This window comes from Puma concolor, chromosome D4, assembly GCF_028749965.1.
Source record: "Puma concolor isolate L17-30 chromosome D4, mPumCon1.1.hap2, whole genome shotgun sequence".
Lineage (NCBI taxonomy): Eukaryota > Metazoa > Chordata > Mammalia > Carnivora > Felidae > Puma > Puma concolor.
In genome coordinates, this window is record NC_141679.1 from 15,098,444 (window position 1) to 15,117,569 (window position 19,126).

Sequence of the window (19,126 nt, forward strand, 5' to 3'; positions counted from 1 at the left end):
ATAAATACACCATAGACTCTGGGGCTATTATGTTAGTTGAAAAGTATGAAACCTCTCTAAGACTGTACTAGCAAAGTCCTTGGGTCATAGTAACCATCCCATAGAAAGTACCCTACCAAAGATGGGGAAGCATGTATCTGTGATGGTCTTTGAAACTTAACTAAATGGAAATTGGAAAAGAGATGGGAAAGGCAATCATGTTCCAACCTTTTCTGAAGGTTGAGGTCCTTTTGCCCCTTACTGGCTCCAGATAATGCAAATCAAATTTGCCACATTTAATTTTCCTAGACCAATTTGAAAGAAACTATGCTTTTTGTCCTAGCCCAACAAGATGATATGTATATTGTACTCATGCAGCAGGTGATTTAATTGGTCTTTTCCCATTTAGAAATGCTCATATTTGTCTGCCTGTCTTATTACCCAACTGTTCAAGAGGAAATTATCCATGATGACAGACTACAAATTGCTTTGCCTTAATAATAAATAACCAGAGGGAGAGGTGAAACTTTAACCTGAATTTAAAAGAAATGCAAGAAAATTCAGCAACCAGAATATTGCATAAGCTTAAAAGGTCTCACTTGAATACATACCAAGGACTCTGTTTTAATACATGAATAATTCATTATGGAAACAGGATTTATTAGTTAGATTAAGGAAAAAAAGAACAGGTCATTTCTGGGCACAATCCAAATTTATGAATGTGCATGGCCTTGGCTGATTCATGGATATTGCCTATATTCTTTCAGACATACATGCACATGGCATAATTATTCCATATATTATAGTTTTAAAAAGATAATTTGATTATGATTCTACCTGACGAGCAATATAGCACTGTGGTTAAAAGAGATCTAGATTTAGAGTCAAACACCTAGGAATCAAGGCTGCCTGGTTTAGAACTCTGGCTCCATCATTTACTACCTACAGAACTACCCACATGACCCCAGTTTCATCATTTCCTAGCTGTGTAACCCACAGGCTTAAGTCTCTGTAAGGTGAGAGTACAGTATTTCTCCTCTTGCAGGAATTCGATGACTAAATGAATTAATACACAAGACCAAGACAGATGTCTGAAACATTCATTACATATCAGCTGTTACTATTATTAGTCAAGTTTTGGTTCAGTCCAATGCTTACGTTTAATTTTGGCATTCTCCATCCACACAGTGGGCCTAATAACACTTAACCTTATTGGGTTCTAGAGGTAGTTAAACGAGTTGATGCCAAAGTTTTCAGTATGCATAACTGACCAGCGAGATATGCCAGCTGTTGTTGTTGTTGTTGTTGTTGTTGTTGTTGTTATCCTTACCACTACTACTACCTATTCTTGTTCTTTACAATTTTATCTAAGAGACTAAGCACACGGGAATGGATGTTCTTTCCAATTATCTTTTAGCTACACTATAGTCAGGTTTCTCTCTTTAGTAAATGCCAGATTCAGTCCCAATCAGGGGACCATTAGCTGTGGGTGCTAATGAGTACAGCAAAACTGTAAGAAGGGAGGTAGGAAAGGAAGAAGGGGAGGAAAGAAGGAAGGGAAGGAGGAAGGGAAGAAGGCCACGAGGGAGGGAGGGAGGGAGAGAAGGAGGAAAGCATGAGTCAGCATCCCGTGCTTGGGATTCTACACCAGAAGATCTCATGTGTGTTTCAGGGAAAAGCGTACTCTGGGTACCTAGAGACAAAGTTTCTTCTCCAATTAATGAGTAACTATAACGACTAGGAAGCTGGAAGTCTACTGCCTTCAATAAAACATGACAAGTGAACCTGGCTGAGGCAGTCCTTGGGCAATTGTTACCAGAGAACATAGATAACAGCCATGAAATGATATGAAATCACTGGGAGCCAGGTGGATGATCAGATGTCCTGGGAGGGGCAGATCTGCTTAGCCTTTCTGCAGATGGACCAGCGCATCTGGTTACAGCACCTGCGGGCGTGTTTAGCAAAACCACATGCTTTCAGAAATCCTGTAGAACTCTGTATCCCTCTACAAAGTGAAATGAATCCAAAGATTCAGATTTCAAAATCATTGTGTTTTTTTAAAAACGTCCATTTAACCATTGACTTTTTTAAAGTTTCTATAAAAATTGCCTCTGTGCTGTGGGAATAGGCAAGGTGGCACCTAAAGAATATTCTAAGTTCCAGAAATAGCAGCATGACTCTCATGTGATCTCAGCCTCGTGTTACTAAGCAGAGGCTGGAATTGGCTTCATAGCAGCCTCCTTCCTTCTGCAATAATGTTTCCCCACCAGTAATGTTGCAAAGCCAGAGGGCCAAGAAAAGCTTTGGTCACTGGAGGTATTTTGCTGAATGAGTCAGGAAAAAGGGCCTGATGCAGTGGGGGTGACTGCCAGTGTTCATCGTTTCTTCTTGGGCAACCGAAAATGGGAATTGGGAAGATTAAGGAAACTAGTAACTTAACGTTGAACCTTAAGTGGTAAAGAAAAGTCTGGCTTTTGTTAACTGGTGAAATCTCAACGTGAGACCTCAAATTCCTGTTCTTTCTTCCTCTTCCATTCTCTGTTGTAAGATCATGTTTTTTATTTTTTTCCCAGCAAATACAATTTGGACAGATCACTATCCACGGTGGCGCACGAGTGTCGATGGCACATTCTTGCCTGTCCCTTTCCAATTCATTTCCCAAAGTGGAGAAGACTTCTTAAAGGTCACGGTCCCCCCACCGCCGCCCCACTCCAGCTGCTTAACACCTGTTGGTGACTTCTCATCACATTTAAAATAAAAGCCTCACTTTCTACCTTGCCTTAAGAGGTCCTATGCAGTGTGGGTTGGCTTGTCTCTCCGTCCTCATCTGTCACCAATTTCCCTTGTTCATTGGGCTCCAACTACACAGTCCTCTGCTTTGTTCCTCAATTGTCCCGAGCTCTCGCCTGCCTCCAGATATTTGTTCTGGCTCTTTCCTCTGCTTGAGCGGCTCTTCCCCAGCCTGGGCATTGTGCCTCTTCCTCCAACTTCAGACCGAGGCTTGAATGCTACCCTCTTTGATATACCTTCCTCAATGAACTTATTGAAAGCAACCCTCTTGATGTTTTATAATCAGGACCTATCTGGTTATAATAGTTACATATATGTAATTGTTACAAATATATAATCATATGTAATCTTATATATCATATATAATACATACATATCATATAAATGATGCATGCATACGTGCTACATCACACATAATATATATGCATTAATCAATGTATAAAGCGAATATACATATAATATATATGATATATAATATACATGCTATTCACACATGATATGATGTATAATATAATATATAATATATTATGATAAATACATATATTTAATTAATTTATTTAGTTTTTAAATTCCTGCATTTTTGTTGTTTCCATACCTCACTAAAATGTAAGTTGTATTAGGGCAGCAACCCTATCTGTGACATTGTGCTTCACATCTAAAGTGATTCCTGGCAGAAGATGCTTTATTTTGTTTATTTTTTTTAAAGTTTATTTATTTATTTTGAGAAAGACAGAGAGCACACGAGCAGGGAAGGGGCAGAGAGAGAGAGGGGAGAGAGAAAGTCCCGAGCCATCTCCATGTTGTGAGCACAGAGCCCAATGTGGGGTTCCATCTCAGGATCCGTGAGATCATGACCTGAGCTGCAACCGAGTCAGATGCTTAACCAACTGAGCCACCCCAGGCGCCTCAGAAGATACTTTAAATATGTGAGGAGTGAGTGAATGAACTTCAGCCTCTGTGCTGTACCTAAAAAATGCCAGTTAAGTCAGACAAATAGCACGGGGCGGTCTGTTAGGACAGCTGTCCAGAAAGGATGTGGTAAACATTTTTGAGAAGAGCCTTGTTGGCTGACAGGAAGGAGGCAGAAGGGCAGTAATGATCATGATAATGGCGGAAAACTGCTGGCCAGGTACTGCAGCAACCACCTTACAGGTATTTGCTCACACAACTGTACTAACTCCAGGCATGAAATGGGCTCTTCAAGGAGCACTTCTAGCTGCTAAGTACAAGGCAGCTTTCTAAAGGCGTAGGTCACAGTCATTCTACACAACGGCAACTACACAGTAGAGAGCACTTCCATCGCCATTAACTTTCCCTCTTCCAGGATAGAAACAGGAGGACGCCAGACACTGTCGATTATGATATCCATGTGAAAAGAACCCAAGTGTCGCCAGGAGCAGATCTCCTATGGAAAGCACCAAGACAGTGGCTTTTGTTTCCTTTTGATTCTGACCTGACTCTCAATCTTTTAACTTTTCTTTTTGGTAGGTCAGTTTGGCTCATCGGTGGCCTCATACTTCCTCTTCTTGAGATGGATGTATGGAGTAAATATGGTTCTCTTTATCTTGACATTCAGCCTCATCATGTTGCCAGAGGTAAGATTCTGACTTCCGGGTTACAAAAAAATAGCTGGAACAAGTTTCTCCTGTCCTAGAAAATTTCTTTCCTCTTCTGAAAAATAGAATGATTAACTGGCCGTATCCACTCTGAAAGCCGTAGCCCAGGTAACAAGGTTAATCTTCAAAATGGTGCCCGTGGGCCGAAGATCTTACTCATTGCTCCAAAGGGTACATGAGCTTCCTGAAATCATATATAAAATGTGGTGTGTCTGTTTAAATGTACATTTTTATATGGAAGGGTTCATGGCTTCTATCAGATTCCCAAGGTGGTCCCTGTGCTCAAATGTTAATTGCTCAAAAGGAAAGCTTTGACACCTTGTGAATTGTATTTATTTATTTTGCCAAGTTTGCTTGGAAAGAAATACTCCTTAATGCATCTGTCTTTTCTATTTGAAGAAACACGACATGAGCAGGTTTTTTCCACATGTAAAGTTAGATGACCCAGGCACACACACACATGCACACATACACAGTGGGGTGGGGTCTTTTAGGATCAAAGTCAGAGAGGAGAGTAAAGCAGATAGTGGGTCCAGAGTGAAGAAGGAGGCAAAGCCCTGAGCTGATGCGGGGAAAAGAGTCAATCAGCTAAGGCCAACAAACAAGACTGAGGTTGGAGTCTTTAGTCATAAGAGGTTAGATGGCTCTGATCTTTGGATGCTTACTTATCACACAGAAGTCAGTTTAGGCTTTATTCGGGCTACAGAGGGTCTTTTAGGTGTCATTATTTCAAAGCCAACTTGTTCAGAACAGTATTGCTGACAGCCAAAACTAAGCATTTTGAGTGATTTTTTTATTTCCATGTGTTTTTTTAATATGAAATTTATTGTCATATTGGTTTCTATACAACACCCAGTGCTCATCCCAACAGGTACCCTCCTCAATACCCATCACCCACCCTGCCCTCCCTCCCACCCCCAATCAACCCTCAGATTGTTAGGTTAGAGCACTGGTCTCGAATCCCCATGGTTTTAAATCAGGGCCAGCTTCTGCATTGAGCCTCCCCGTGGGCATAACAATCCCAATAGTGCTTTACATGCATGAAGAATTTTGCTTTTAATAGTGCAAAACACTTTCATTTCTTTTACTTGCTGAGCCTCACAACAAATGTAAGAAGTAGACTACAGAAGCATTTTCTTTCCCCTTTAAAAATGTGGAAACAGAGTGGGGCGCCTGGGTGGCGCAGTCGGTTAAGCGTCCGACTTCAGCCAGGTCACGATCTCGCGGTCCGTGAGTTCGAGCCCCGCGTCAGGTTCTGGGCTGATGGCTCAGAGCCTGGAGCCTGTTTCCGATTCTGTGACTTCCTCTCTCTCTGCCCCTCCCCCGTTCATGCTCTGTCTCTCTCTGTCCCAAAAATAAATAAACGTTGAAAAAAAAAAAATTAAAAAAAAAAATGTGGAAACAGAGTCACGGTTTGCTTATTGGGCTTAACCGATATCTGAGAGTGAGGGTTTTTTTTTCAAGTCGTTCCGGGACTGGGATCATGATTCTATTTTTTGTCCCAAGATTTTGCCTCCCAATCCACTACTTTTATAATCCCTGAGATAATTCGGAGCATTCTACGGCTATGTGGCTCTTAGAAGTCAGTAGACATAGATCAGAAGTCTGGCGAGTCCATTTCTCAAATGAAAACTTTCAGGCGATAGAGCAGAATGTATGTATTTCATCTATTTCAGATTAACCCCAGCTTTATTTCTGCTCATGTCTCTAAGGAAACTTGAAACTCCATCACTGGCTATTATGACACTCCTTAGTGTCAGACTCGGGGCATACATGGAGTTTTATCAACGGCACTTACTCTTTCCCCTACAGCACACAGCCTCCGTGGAAATGAAAGGTTGTGGCTGATTTGTTCCAACTATATGAAATTACAGAATGCCTGGTGTATAGTGGAGGGAGTTAATACGTGTTTGATTGGATGTATTCCTAGAACTAAGAAGCATATTGTCTTTGGATGCTTTCTTATAGGTTTGTGTTAGATGCTGTGAGGGGCATCCTGTTTTCTGGGCATTGGTTACCAGCTCCAGCAAAAGAACAAAAGAGGATAGAAACCTCATGTGCTAGCTTTACAGAACCGCCAGAGGCCAAGACTGGTCCCCTCCTGGCAATGAGGCTCCATTTTTCAGCAGCCTCCAGCCCACAGACTCATTCAGCCTTCCTTTGATTCAAATGCCCTTTCGCCCAAAGGGCCAAGCCTGAGACCTTAATCTCCTTTGTTCTCTGTGGCCCTCAACTTTGGAGTGAGACAGGGTAGGACCCACCTTCTGCTCTGTTCAGTCCTAGGAAACCAAGAAGCTTCCATGGAAGCTGTGCAGCCTATGTGGAGGGTAGGAGTAGGGGCTGACTTCCATAAAGCTGCACACTCAGGCGTCCAGTCACATTCATCCTCCACCCCCAGCCCCAGGGAAGAAATTTTCATATTCCATAAGAAGCAGCATCTGCTTGGCAAGCCTTGTGCCTGCCCTAGCGGGGTGCTTTTACCAGTTCTCACCAAGAAATCTGCCAGGACCCTATTCTTGTCCCCTTGGCCCCTAAAAATTCCTCTTTGAATCTGGTAGCATAAGATCAGGGGAGCAAACCTGAATTAGTGGTAAAGCAAATATCATCAGAGTACCCATCTTTCCTCCCATTTGACCCTCTCAAATTGTATAGGTGATTCCCTTGAGTCTTCTCTTTCTTAACATGAAGGAGAGAATCTCCCACCACCCCCAACCCTAAGAAGCAGCCCCACATGAAGATGTGGGTAGTATGGTTTGTTTGAACACTATAGTTCCCCCAAAGGCCTCTTTTCTCCTCTCCAGACCTCCCCTAAAGGAGACCAGTTTGGAGGTGGTGGTGGGTCGTAGGGCTTCTCAGCAAGCCTTCTGGGCATTGTGGTTGGCCCGACTGCTGGTGGTCCACTGAACTTAGAAGGAGGGGTTCCTAGCACTCCCTTTGTTCTTAACTCTGGATTTAGTAGTCAATTCCCAGAAAATGGGACCCCACGTGGAGACCCACAGAGTCTCCATGAAAAAGTTTCAGAAGTGCTTTTAAACAAAACCATTTGTGATCACATGTGTGGCTCAGACTTTGTTTCCAATTATTAACTGCTTTCTTTGCTTCTCTATACAGTACCTCTGGGGTTTGCCATATGGCAGTTTACCTAGGAAAACAGTTCCCAGAGCTGAAGAGGCATCTGCGGCAAACTTCGGTGTGTTGTACGACTTCAACGTAAGTGTCTCCACATAGCTGTGTTGGTAGGAGGATGGATTTGTCCTTACTCTCTGAAGCCCCATGGCCTCCTCTTCTGGGGTAGACGAAGGTCTTAAGAGATATGTCCCTGCCCCTTATTAAAAAAAATAATAAAGGAAGGAAGGAAGGAAGGAAGGAAGGAAGGAAGGAAGGAAGGAAAGAAGGAAGGATGGAAGGAAGGAAGGGGGAAAAGAGAAAGGAGGAAAGGGAGGGAGGGGGTGGGAGGAATGAGAGGAAAGAAGGAAGGGAGAGAAAGAAAAAAAAGAATAGGTTTAATAATATGATAATATGATTAAATGGGAATATAGATGACTGAATGAAGGTGAGCTCAGAGTTCAAAGACTTAAAACAAATATCTTTATCTCTGGCTTTGGAAAAGAACAAAGGAAGAATTTGCAAATGTGCTTTTTGAAAAATCTCATAGGATTCTTAGGGAATTAGAGCTTTGCTTCCTAAACAAGTCTATTTAGTATTATTCAATAGTCAATTCCAGACACAGCTAAATATTAAATACTAAACAGTACTAAATATTAATTGATAAATAATACTAAAATGAGTACCACACGATTGTGGCACCTGTATGAGCATGACTCCACTATAGTATCGGAGTAAGTTTCACTCTTTCAGCTGCCCTGGGTGAGGGTTATTGTTACGGCAGAGATTCATTTTTACCCATTGAAAAAATCATGTCAAGAGTTTGATTCAAGTCTGTGGCAACTATTAAATTTCACACATTTCTTTTCTAAATAGTGACCAGATTGGAGATGGTTGGAAGTGTAGAAGATAAGAAAGTAGCAAGGTGGAGATTGGGGAATTGATAATTCAAGGAATTTTTGGACAGTGGCAAATGAGGACAAGCTTTTATGTAACCTGGGGAGTCAAAGAAGGAGAGAAAAACAATGAACACTCTTCATGTTCATAGTGCTGATAGATATATTTCACAGATATTTTGAATTCTGTCCTCAAACTCCCTAAATTATGAGCTTCCTAAAGAGGGGATCCTATCTATTACACCTTCTTTGAAGCCCTTAATATGATACTCAACCAATAAAGTCTTCGTGAATCTTCTTGACTGACAACCCCAAGTAGAGGGATGATCTGTACAGCCCTGGAACCATAGAAATTAATTACATGAGCATTACCAGAAAATGTAAACTTTAAGAAAGGTTCCCAGTCTCCGAGGCTTATAAGCATAAGGCTTATAAGCATCAGCAGGCCCAACTTTGTGGCATTTGGAATCTCCCATCATCCTTGTCAGTTGGACTTTTCATTTTCAATTCAGCGCTCATTTCTGGAATATAAACATGCACTGGTTTTACAAAGATAAATGTGACATGCTTCTCGGCCTCAGGGTACTCACGATAGTAGAAGATAGTTGGTCAACTAGTATACCACGTGTTGTGTGTTAAGTTAGCAAAATGGAAAAAAGAAAAAGACAACGGGGGGGGGGGGGGCCCAAGGAAGTGATTGCTAGTTTTGCTTGGGAAGGTCTAGGATTTATGAAGGATATGGCGTCTGAGTCAGATTTTACTTCTTCTTGTGTATTTCTCCTTTCTGTTACCCTCCGTCTCTCTTCCTCGCTCTCTCTAGATTTCAAATCGTTTCTTATTGTGTTCTCCTGAATCTGCTTTTCCTTCCCATTCTCATCTTCTGATTAGCAAGATAATAAACTTCCGGTCTGGTTAGTAAGAGCCCAAACTAATAATATCATTGGCATGTTCTGATGTTTTAATCAAACCAGAGAAAAGAAGAACTGAAAGTCCGAACAAAAGCGGGTTTTGTTTGTGAACAAATATTCAATGAAGTTGAAGCACTTTTAAATTTGTCAACTAACTGAAACAAAAAAAGTTGGGGGGAAAAAGTCCATTAGCGACGTGAAAGAGATCGATCAGCTGATTGGAAGACAAAGAGGAAGGTGGTTCTGAGGGTCAAACCAGAAGCTCTAACAGGTGAATACAGGAAAAGGCCAGGGGAGAGGGTTTGGGCAACACATAGGCTCGCCAAGATTTTCTTACTGCCCTTGACAGCTGTCTCATTTTCAGTTTGGTGAAATGCAATTTAGCAGCGGATAGAGGAAGACAGAAACCAGAGTATCCTATGATACTCATCTTCCTTTATAATCTAGGCCTGCCTGAAAACAGTTCTAAAGCAATAAGAGAATAGACTTAAAAAAGAGAGAGAATATAAACGGCCAAGAAAAAATATGAAAAGCCATTAAAGTGGCGTTATTCATTTGCAGCTTTTCTTAATTTTTCTGCGTATGGTAACCACTCAGTTATTTGGCATGTATCATAAAATAAGGGATTTAAAATTTTTCTTACTTTGTTTAATGTTTTTTTATGTTTGAGAGAGAGAGAGGGCAGGGGAGGGGCAGAGAGAGAGGGAGAGAGAGGATCTGAAGTGGGCTCCATGATGACAGCAGAGAGCCCATGTGGGGCTTACACTCACGAACCGTAGGATCATGACCTGAACTGAAGTTGGACCCCCTTAACCGAATGAGCCACCCAGGCCCTCCCCACATAAGAGATTTTTAGAGATACAAATGCTTTTAGACCTCTTCAGTCCCATGTTTCACATTATAAAGTTAGGGAAACTTTGAGTTATAGAAGCCTACTCAGGGTCTTATAGCTATTGAGTGGTTCCAAAAACCTAATTTTCCTGCATTGATTTCCAACAGCATCCTCACTTACTGTTTCTAGAACACAGATCGACTCCTTTCAGTGCCATAGCTATCTTACTGGGGAGGAGTTGAAACAGTTGGATCCCATTTTCACTTTTCATAATAAATACATAATTCCCAAATTAGCTTCCTAAGTAGAATAGTAGGTTCAATATTTACTCTTGCCCGAATTCTTTACTTGGTCCTCTGAACAATAGAGGTGCCCTCTCTGTATTATAAGATGATCTTCCTGGACAGCACAGTGTTCCATCTATCATGGCACCATGGAGGAAACCATCAACGAAACATCCTTGAGATTCCCTGAAAACTCAGAATTCTGCACTTCCAAAGAGCCCAGAGACACAAGGAGGAAAAAAGACGTGTTTCAGGACTAAGGCAGAGTTAACAAATGCCCGAACGGTCTGATTAAGCCATGGGTTTGTCGCATCTAAGAAGCTTAGTGTGACTGCTTAGCTAAACAATTCCATACAGATGCAGGTGAAGAGAAACAGAAAAAGATTGATAGAATGCTGGGACAGAGATGCAAGCATGACCTCTAGTGGTAGAGGAGCTTATAGGATGGGAAGTGGGGTGGAGGTGGGGCAGTGGAGTTTCAGGTTGGAACCTTGGAACTTCCCTCCGGACCCTCCCCACTGAAGTATCTCCCTGGAGCTCAGTGCTCTGTCATTTGTAAACACATGTCATAACTCATCCACATTCACTTTAATAGGGGACAAATGCCACTTGGCATTTGCAAAGGTCGGCCAGTCTGACAGCTTTTCAAAGCCGTGCTTTACAAAGCACCATATTTTCGAGCCTTGTATTGAGTACCTAGTGGCGGGTCTTACCAACCTAGAGGGAAATATATTTTCTTAAAATAGTAAGAAATAGGGAGATTGTCTAATATGTGTGTTATGGATCGAATCAGCAGAAATGATATGATTTGAAGCAACAGAATTGGAAGAATGAGTTTAGGTCAAGAAGAAGAGGACGTCTTTGTTGTCAAAATACTCGGAGACACAAGAATGATATCAGAGGGTGAGATCATTTGAGTTGTGGATAAAGGGAAAGGCGCTCAGTTCTCCAGCTTGTGAACGTCTTGTACCTTGCGTGTGGATAAACGCGAGTCAACTTTGCGTCCCCCTTTTCAGCTGGTCGTCGTAGCTGTTGGTGGGGCGAGGCTCTAAAAGGGGCCCTAGAGAGGACATTTAGCACCTGTATGTGTTAAGCAGGCACCTACATTAAGTTTCATCTTCGTAACAACCCTTCAGGATGAAGATCAATCATCTTTTTATAGTTGAGGGAATTGGGACTCGGAGAGGTCGGTCAGTTTGCCAAAGACGACAAAGGTAATTAGAGGAGGTGCTGAAATTCAAAGTAAAATGTGGCTGACTTTAATGTCAAATCGTCAGTTTACTTCTAACACACCCCAAGCCGACTCCTTCTGCCCTGCCCACCTGTGCCACATCTCACCCTTGAAGTCTGTCCTCAAAGGAAACTGTCACAGACGTTCTGAATGTTCTCAAACAGCAGGTCCACTCCTTATTTTATGAGTATCAACAGGTTTTTTTTTTAAATAATAATCTTCCAGAGCGACGGCATCTCCCCTCAGTTCTCTTAAGTTCCTTCATGTCTTATGGTACTGACCACATTTACAAGAGATATTTTTGCGATATACATATGGAATAACTCATCTTTTTTTAAGGGATGTTTTAGTAGTTCAAATACGTCTTTATTTTCAGAGAGTGCCCCCTTTTTTATTGAGGTATAATTGACATACAACATTACCTTGGTTTCAGGTGTACAGCATAATGATTCAATATTTGGAGACATTGTGAAACGATCACCACAATAAGACTGGTTCACGTCTGGCAACATACATAGCTACAGAATTCTTTTTTATTTTTTGAGATGAGAACCTTTAAGATTCACTGTCTTAGCAACTTTCAAATATGAAATGCAGTACTACAAACTATGGTCTGCGAGTTGTACGTTGCACCCCCCACGACTTGTTTGTTTTATAACTGGAAATCTGTACATTGTCACTTCCTTCGCCCATCGTTCCCATCCCCAACTCTTGCCGCGGGCAACCACTGGTTTATTCTCTGTGTCTATGAGCTTGTTTTTTTGTTTAAGATTCCACATACAAGTGAGATTCGATGTTCTTTGTCTTTTTCCATCTGATGTATTTCACTTAGCATAATGCCCAACGTCTATCCATGTTGTTGCAGATGGCAAGATTTCCTCATTTTTATGGCTGAATAATATATGCCAGCATGTATATGTCTGTATATATACACACCACATCTTCTTTATCCATTCCTCCATTCCTGACAGACACACAGGTTGTTTCCGTGTCTTGGCTATTGTAAATAATGCTGCGGTGACATGGAGGTGCAGGTGTCTTTTGTCTTTTCAAGTTAGCGTTTTCATTTTCTTCAGATAAATCCCAAGCAGTGGATTACTGGATCATATGGCATTTCTATTTTTAATTTCTTGAGGAACCTCCATACTGGTTTCCATAGTGGCTGCACCAAGTTACATTCCCACAAACAGTGCACAAGGGTTTTTTTAGGGAGTCCTTTTGAAGGAGCAAGTCATTTTTGGCTTCCCAAGAAACACACACAAAAACAATATTAGATGCAGGAGATACCTGGAGGCAGGGTGGGAATACCTACAAACAAGAAAGGAGAGAGGAAGCATGAGTAGGTGGGGAAAGTGTCCAGATGGCAGAGCCAGCCTGACTCCTGAGAAGGGAGAGAGGGAGGGGACACTGAGTAGGAAGAATCTCAAGATTGCAGTACAGCTCTGGGAAAAAAGTCTTGACGAGGCTAATGGTGAATCTCCAAGCAAAGTCTGTCCATTGGAGGAACCCCATATCACTGGCTCTACTATTTCTCACTATTCTCGGTCATGGGCTGGGGGCCACCTGGGAGGATGTAGTCTCAGGACGAGCACGCGATATTCCATTCTGGTTGATTCAAAGTGGTGGCATCTGGAGGCCATCTCCCAAAGGCTCTCTGAGTAGCACACCTGCATGGCTGCTGTCGGGGTCTGTGGGCTTGAATGTGTGACTTGGTTCCTCTACTTTAGGTCAGAAGTGTTGTTGTTGTTTCTCCTGCTGCTCTTACTTAGTTGCAACAAGCTTCAAGTACACCAATATAACCTCTTTGCTTCAGCCCTTGTCTCAGCCTCACCCAGAGCTGGCTCAGCAAAGACCAGACCCCCAGATGATAAACATCTAGTGCCCTCACCGAGGGCAAAAGTAGGACCCCGAGGCAGACTGCTAAGCCTCTTGGGACAAAACTAGGTTTGTAGATTACCATGCTCATCAAGACAGAGGATAGTTCTCCCCTGCAATGGAAATCTTAAGAATGGAAGGGGCCAGGATCCTCTCCTCTGTACCCATAGTGAGACTCCTCAGAAGACTTCACTGAACAGGGTGGGTGCAGCTTAGCCAAGGGATGCCAGGGTTGGCAGCATCCAAAGGTTGTCCATCCCTGGCCGCCATATTTGCTTCATTTCCTCAGTGTCCAGCCCAGGTCCCTCTCAATAGGCTCATTGGGTTCCATTAACAGAAAAGCCATGTCAAATTCTGCTCTCACTCATAGTTTCTCTTGCTTCATAGGCCTCTTAATCTGCTACTCCTGGACTTCTTGATACACATTTATAGCTTGCAGTAGAAGAGATCCCAGGGTCTGCTTTTGGCTTTCTTGGGATCCTTTTGTTGTGTAGACTTGGAAAACTGATTCCTTCGGGTCTTCACTTCTATCAGTGTTTTTTTTAATTCAACAACAACTTCCAGTTTTCAACATCTCAGGTTGCACCTGGCCAAAGCAAAGCTGACCTTTCTTTTTGCAAAAATTTGGGATGCTTATGATCCTGATGTCATACTTACAACATGAAAATAGCATCTGTTCTTTGGATGTGGTCCCAGAACAAGTCTTCTTTTCATTAATTTAGTGAACATTTATTTAGTATTTGCCAGATGCCAGATAATGTGCCAGGTGCTAAGCAAAGGTGAGCAAAACCCAACAAGGTCTCTGCCCTTGGAAACTTAAAGTCTAGTCAAGTAGTGAGGTAATCACAAAAATAAATGTAATTGCAACTGTGCCAAGTAAGAAAGGTAAACAGTATTAAGCGAACATGAAGCAGGGATCCTGACCTAGTTCACAGCCTAAGAGAGGGAAGTAGAGGATGGCAGAATTTTTCTGAGAAAGAAACCCTTGAATTGGGCTCTGAAGAGTCAGTACGAGCTCCCAGTTTGAGAGAGCGGAGAGGCATTCTAGAAAATGAGGACAGCAAGTCAAAGGACCTATGGTGGGAGAAGATTGCCTCACTCAAGAGACTGACTGGAGGTTAGTGAAACTAGACTGTGAAAGGGCGTCAGGGTGGGGGGGTTGGCCTTACAGAGATAGAAGGGGTATCAAGATGTGTGGAACTCTTTAGAATCTAGGTCATGATACTGTGTTTTTCTCAGAGCAGTTGAAAGTAGTTTTAGGGAGCGGTGGATGAGTAGTGGCATTATCTTGGAACTTAAAAAGGTGAACAGATCAGAGTGGAGGAAATTGAATATGAGGAGACCAGAAAGAGTCTAACGATATGTGAGCATATCATGTGTCGATAAATATCAGTAAGTGAGAGACTAAGATTGTTTGAAAGAGCTCAGTTTGCCTGGTAGGAATTTGTTGACCTCTGAATATTGGCTGTCAACCTAATAGATTAAAGGCTGAGCCATTGAGCCAGATTAGAACTTCACAATCCATTAAATTATATTCCATAACACAACCGAATGGCATCACATTTTGAGTCTGATACGTCTGCTGTGAAAATAGATTACTTAAAGTCACATTTGAAAACAATTCAGTAAAAACTCCATCCTATGTTCCAGCATCATGTATCTCCAATAAATATTATTCGCTTATGAATTGTACTTGAAATTAATTACATTCATTGGTTTTGTTTTTAAGTTTTTAAGTTCAGTTTTTAAGTTTATTTATTTAGTTTTGAGAGAGAGAGAGTTTGGAGGGGCAGAGAGAAAGAGAGAAAATCCCAAGCAGGCTCTGCACTGTCAGCAGAGAGCCCAATGTGGGCCTGAATTCACAAACCATGAGATCATGACCTGAGCCGAAATCAAGAGGTGGGCTGAGCCATCCAGGCGCCCCTACATCCATTGATCTTAAATGTTTGAAATAAAATATATGCTGCTCATATAGGATTGAAATTTTCTAAACTTCATTTTTTTTCAAGTAGTTTCTTATTTTCTCTGCTTTTATTTTTGTATTTTCATTTGTTCAAAACTTCTTTTAAAATAGATGATAGTGAGGTGTCTGGGTGGCTCAGTCAGTTAAGCATCAGACTCCTGATTTTGGCTCAAGTTATGATCTCATGGTTTGTGAGTTCAGGCCCTGCATCGGGCTCTGTGCTGGCAGCACGCACCCTGCTTGGGATTCTCTCTCTCTCTCTCTCTGTCTCTCTGTCTCTCTCTCTCTCTCTTCCTCTCTTTCTGCCCTTCCCCTCCCCCCAAAATAAATAAATAAGCTTAAAAAATAGATAATAATAAGGTAATTCCCACTATAGGCTGTGTCTGTATAATCAGACATATCTCTCTTCATATATGAATTTATGATGCTTCATTTTTCATTACTTGAAAGAATTAGTAGGCAGATTTAGAAGACTGGAAGTCAACTGAACAACAAAACCCCATAATATAATGCTTTTAATCTCCATCTTGTGAAACAAAAGACCATTTTTCTCATTTGGGATGAAAATATATGTAGAAGCTCATTTTATAGCACTGAGAATTTCTTATTTTACAAGAGTTTTAGACAATTAGTAGAGAAAATTAAGGAGTTTTGCCAATGTGAGTGTCTCTCAGACACTTTCTTGGTGTTTTCATTCATTGTTATCATCATGCTACTGTCTTGAATGATTGACCCTATTTTATTGAAACAGCTTCATCTCACTGAGGACTGTTAATGACCACCGGAAGCAATTTTTCTATTCAGTCGGTCATTCCACAAACATAAGTTGAATGTGAGATGCTGGAAATACATAGATAACTAATATATTTTCCCTGCCCACGGGGATCTTTTGGTTTAGTTGGATGTGCAAACATTTGTCATACACTGAGACAACCTTAAGCCAACAGACACATGTCCTAGGCACAGGGAGGCATAATGGAGGGAGGATTCTGTGTTACATTTCACTGGAGTTCAGTTTACTGGAGACTTGTGAAGCCCCAGAAAGCAATAACTCTATTTTTCCTCTGAGTTCTGAATGATTTGTCTGAGAGGGGAGGCAGATGGGCACCAAAATTTCACATTCATTACTAATAGGGACCAAGTTGGAGGGCTAATCTGGGACTCTTAGCCAAATGGTCTTGCTAATATGGGACTCCAAATCCATCTTACCCCGGGAAAGCTTATTTCCTACTGGAATAAAGTTATATTTGGGCTAAGCAAGTACAGCTAATTCATTCCAAAAGTATCGATTGGGGAAGTGACAACACCTCCCCTGGGACAAAGTGAGTAGAGGGGGTGGGGGCCCTGGCAAGTATTTCATCTAGCAAAGCTCTGTGCACCTGGAGGAAATGACCATTTTCCCCATAACAAGTTGCTCTGGTCTAGAGGTCAGTAAAAGCTTTACAGAGGTAGTTTAAACAGGTTTTAAATAAATAATAAGAATGAACTAGGCTCTGAAATGGGAAGGATAAGTGGGAACAGCATTCCAAGAGAGGAACCCACGTGCACAATGGCATGGAGGCAGTAAATAGTGCTCTGCACTCAATACCAAGGAGCGATTCAGCAAAGCTGGTATTCAGGGAATAAGAGTAGCATACTTAAGGACGAGTGCGTCATACAAAAAAGGGATCCAATCAAGGAGGACGGTGTCATTAGGCGAAGGAGTCAGACTTGATTCTGTAGGTGGTGGAGAACACAAAGAATTTTGAAATAGGATGGAAATGTGGTCAGTTACCCTTTAGAAGATTCCTTGTGAGGGGCGCCTGGGTGGCTCAGTCGGTTGAGCGTCTGACTTCGGCTCAGGTCATGATCTCGCAGTGTGTGAGTTTGAGCCCCACATCGGGCTCTGTGCTGACGGCTCAGAGCCTGGAGCCTGCTTCAGATTCTGTGTCTCGCTCTCTCTCTGCCCCTCCCCTGCTCGTGCTCTGTCTTTCTCTGTCTCAAAAATAAATAAAAACATACAAAATTTTTTTAATAAAAAAAAAGGTTCCTTTTGAATGTAGGATGGACTGGGTTGGACTTGACGTAAGATGGAGGTGGAGAGGCCTGTGAATGGCAGTGACGTATGGTGACGGCATCCGTATCACATAGGGTCATGAAGCTGAAACTACAGGACTTTGCTAGTCACTGCATGTGACTTATGGGTAAAGTGGGAAGCTAATGGAAACATCCAAGTTTCTGACTGAGGTAACAGATGGACTGGTGGTGTCATTACCTGGGATAGGAGGAAGACGCCAGTTTGGGGGAACTTTTGAGTCCAAGGTGTCTGTGGGATATCCAAGTGAAATAAGATGTGTATTGGGCACTGGGCACAATGTCTAGAATTCCCAATATTAGTGTCAGTTGTGGACAATGACACAGAAAAGACAAATGGGAATGCTCTTTATGGAAGCCAGCAAAGCTAAAAATGCAGGGGCACCTGGGTGGCTCAGTCGGTTAAGAGTCCGGCTTAACCGGGTCAGGTTATGATCTTGCGGTTCATGGGTTTGAGCCCCGTGTCAGGCTATGTGCAGACAGCTCGGAGCCTGGACCCTACTTTGAATTCTGTGTCTCCCTCTCTCTATCTTCCCTCTCTGCTCACGCTGTCTCTGTTTCTCCCTCAGAAATAAACATTAAAAAAAATTTTTTTAATGCAGTGTAGAATCATGAAAAGAACTCCATCATGGGATTTTGACAGATTTGAGTTTGAATCCTGCTACTTACTACCTGAGAGACATTAGACAACCTCTCTGAGCCTCTTAATTGTCGTATGTCAGAAAGTGGGATTAATGTCTAACTAGCAGGCTGGTGTGAAAAAATAAATGAGGTCATGTATGTAAAGTGCTAGCACAATGCCCAGCACGTGGTAGATGTTTAATAAGCGTGTCTTTCCTTAAATGCCTATTCAGGGTACTTAACTCATGAACATGCCCATTTCTTAAAGGGACAATGAAAGAAGAAGAGGAAGCCCAGACAGGGACAGCATGGTATTCATAAGCCAGAAAGGGACTCGGGGTACCGGTAAAGTCAGCTGTCTGGGAAGGAGGCAGAGGCACAAGGCACTGATACATGAACGGGCACTAAAATCAACTGTCTGCTTCCTGGCCTCTTGAGGACCCGAGTTCATGGACTACAGTCCTGGGACAGGTAGTTAATTCCAAATACTGAAAACTAGAAGTTCTGCTAAGGCTCAGCCCAATTTCCTCTTTGTAATCTACATGCGCCCTAGCTAAGAGCGCTGGAGTGTCAATTTTGTCTCTCTACATCAGGGTTGTAGCAAAAAGAAAGGAAACTCAGTGGCAAGCAGAGCATGAGGCAGAAGCTTGGTGAGTCTGGGTAGAGAGAAAGAGCCAGGTCACGGGCCGGATCTCACCTAGGTGCCGGGCTGGCCGCCATCTTTGTGAAATTAGTGTTTTGTTTTGTTTTGGGTGTTGTTAGCATTCTCCTTGCTTCTGTCCACTTTATCAGATAATCAAGTGATGCCATGCTTGCAACTTTTTTGAAATGTTTATTTATGTATTTATTTTTGAGAGAGAGCACGAGCATGGAAGGCACAGGGGGAGAGAGAGAGAGAGAGAGAGAGAGAGAGGGAATCCCAAGCCGGCTTGGCACTCTCAGCATGGAGCCCA

The 19,126-nt window shown here is 42.2% G+C and overlaps 1 protein-coding gene across 1 annotated transcript in view; it reads left to right on the plus strand.

Annotated features, from left to right (window-relative positions):
- TMC1 (transmembrane channel like 1) overlaps positions 1-19,126 on the plus strand; it is a 94,624-nt gene that overhangs the window by 25,567 nt on the left and 49,931 nt on the right. Inside the window, exons 4-5 of the mRNA XM_025931606.2 lie at positions 4,258-4,364; positions 7,497-7,595. Coding sequence (XP_025787391.2) covers positions 4,258-4,364; positions 7,497-7,595 — 206 coding nt within the window. The remainder of the gene's footprint in view (positions 1-4,257; positions 4,365-7,496; positions 7,596-19,126) is intronic.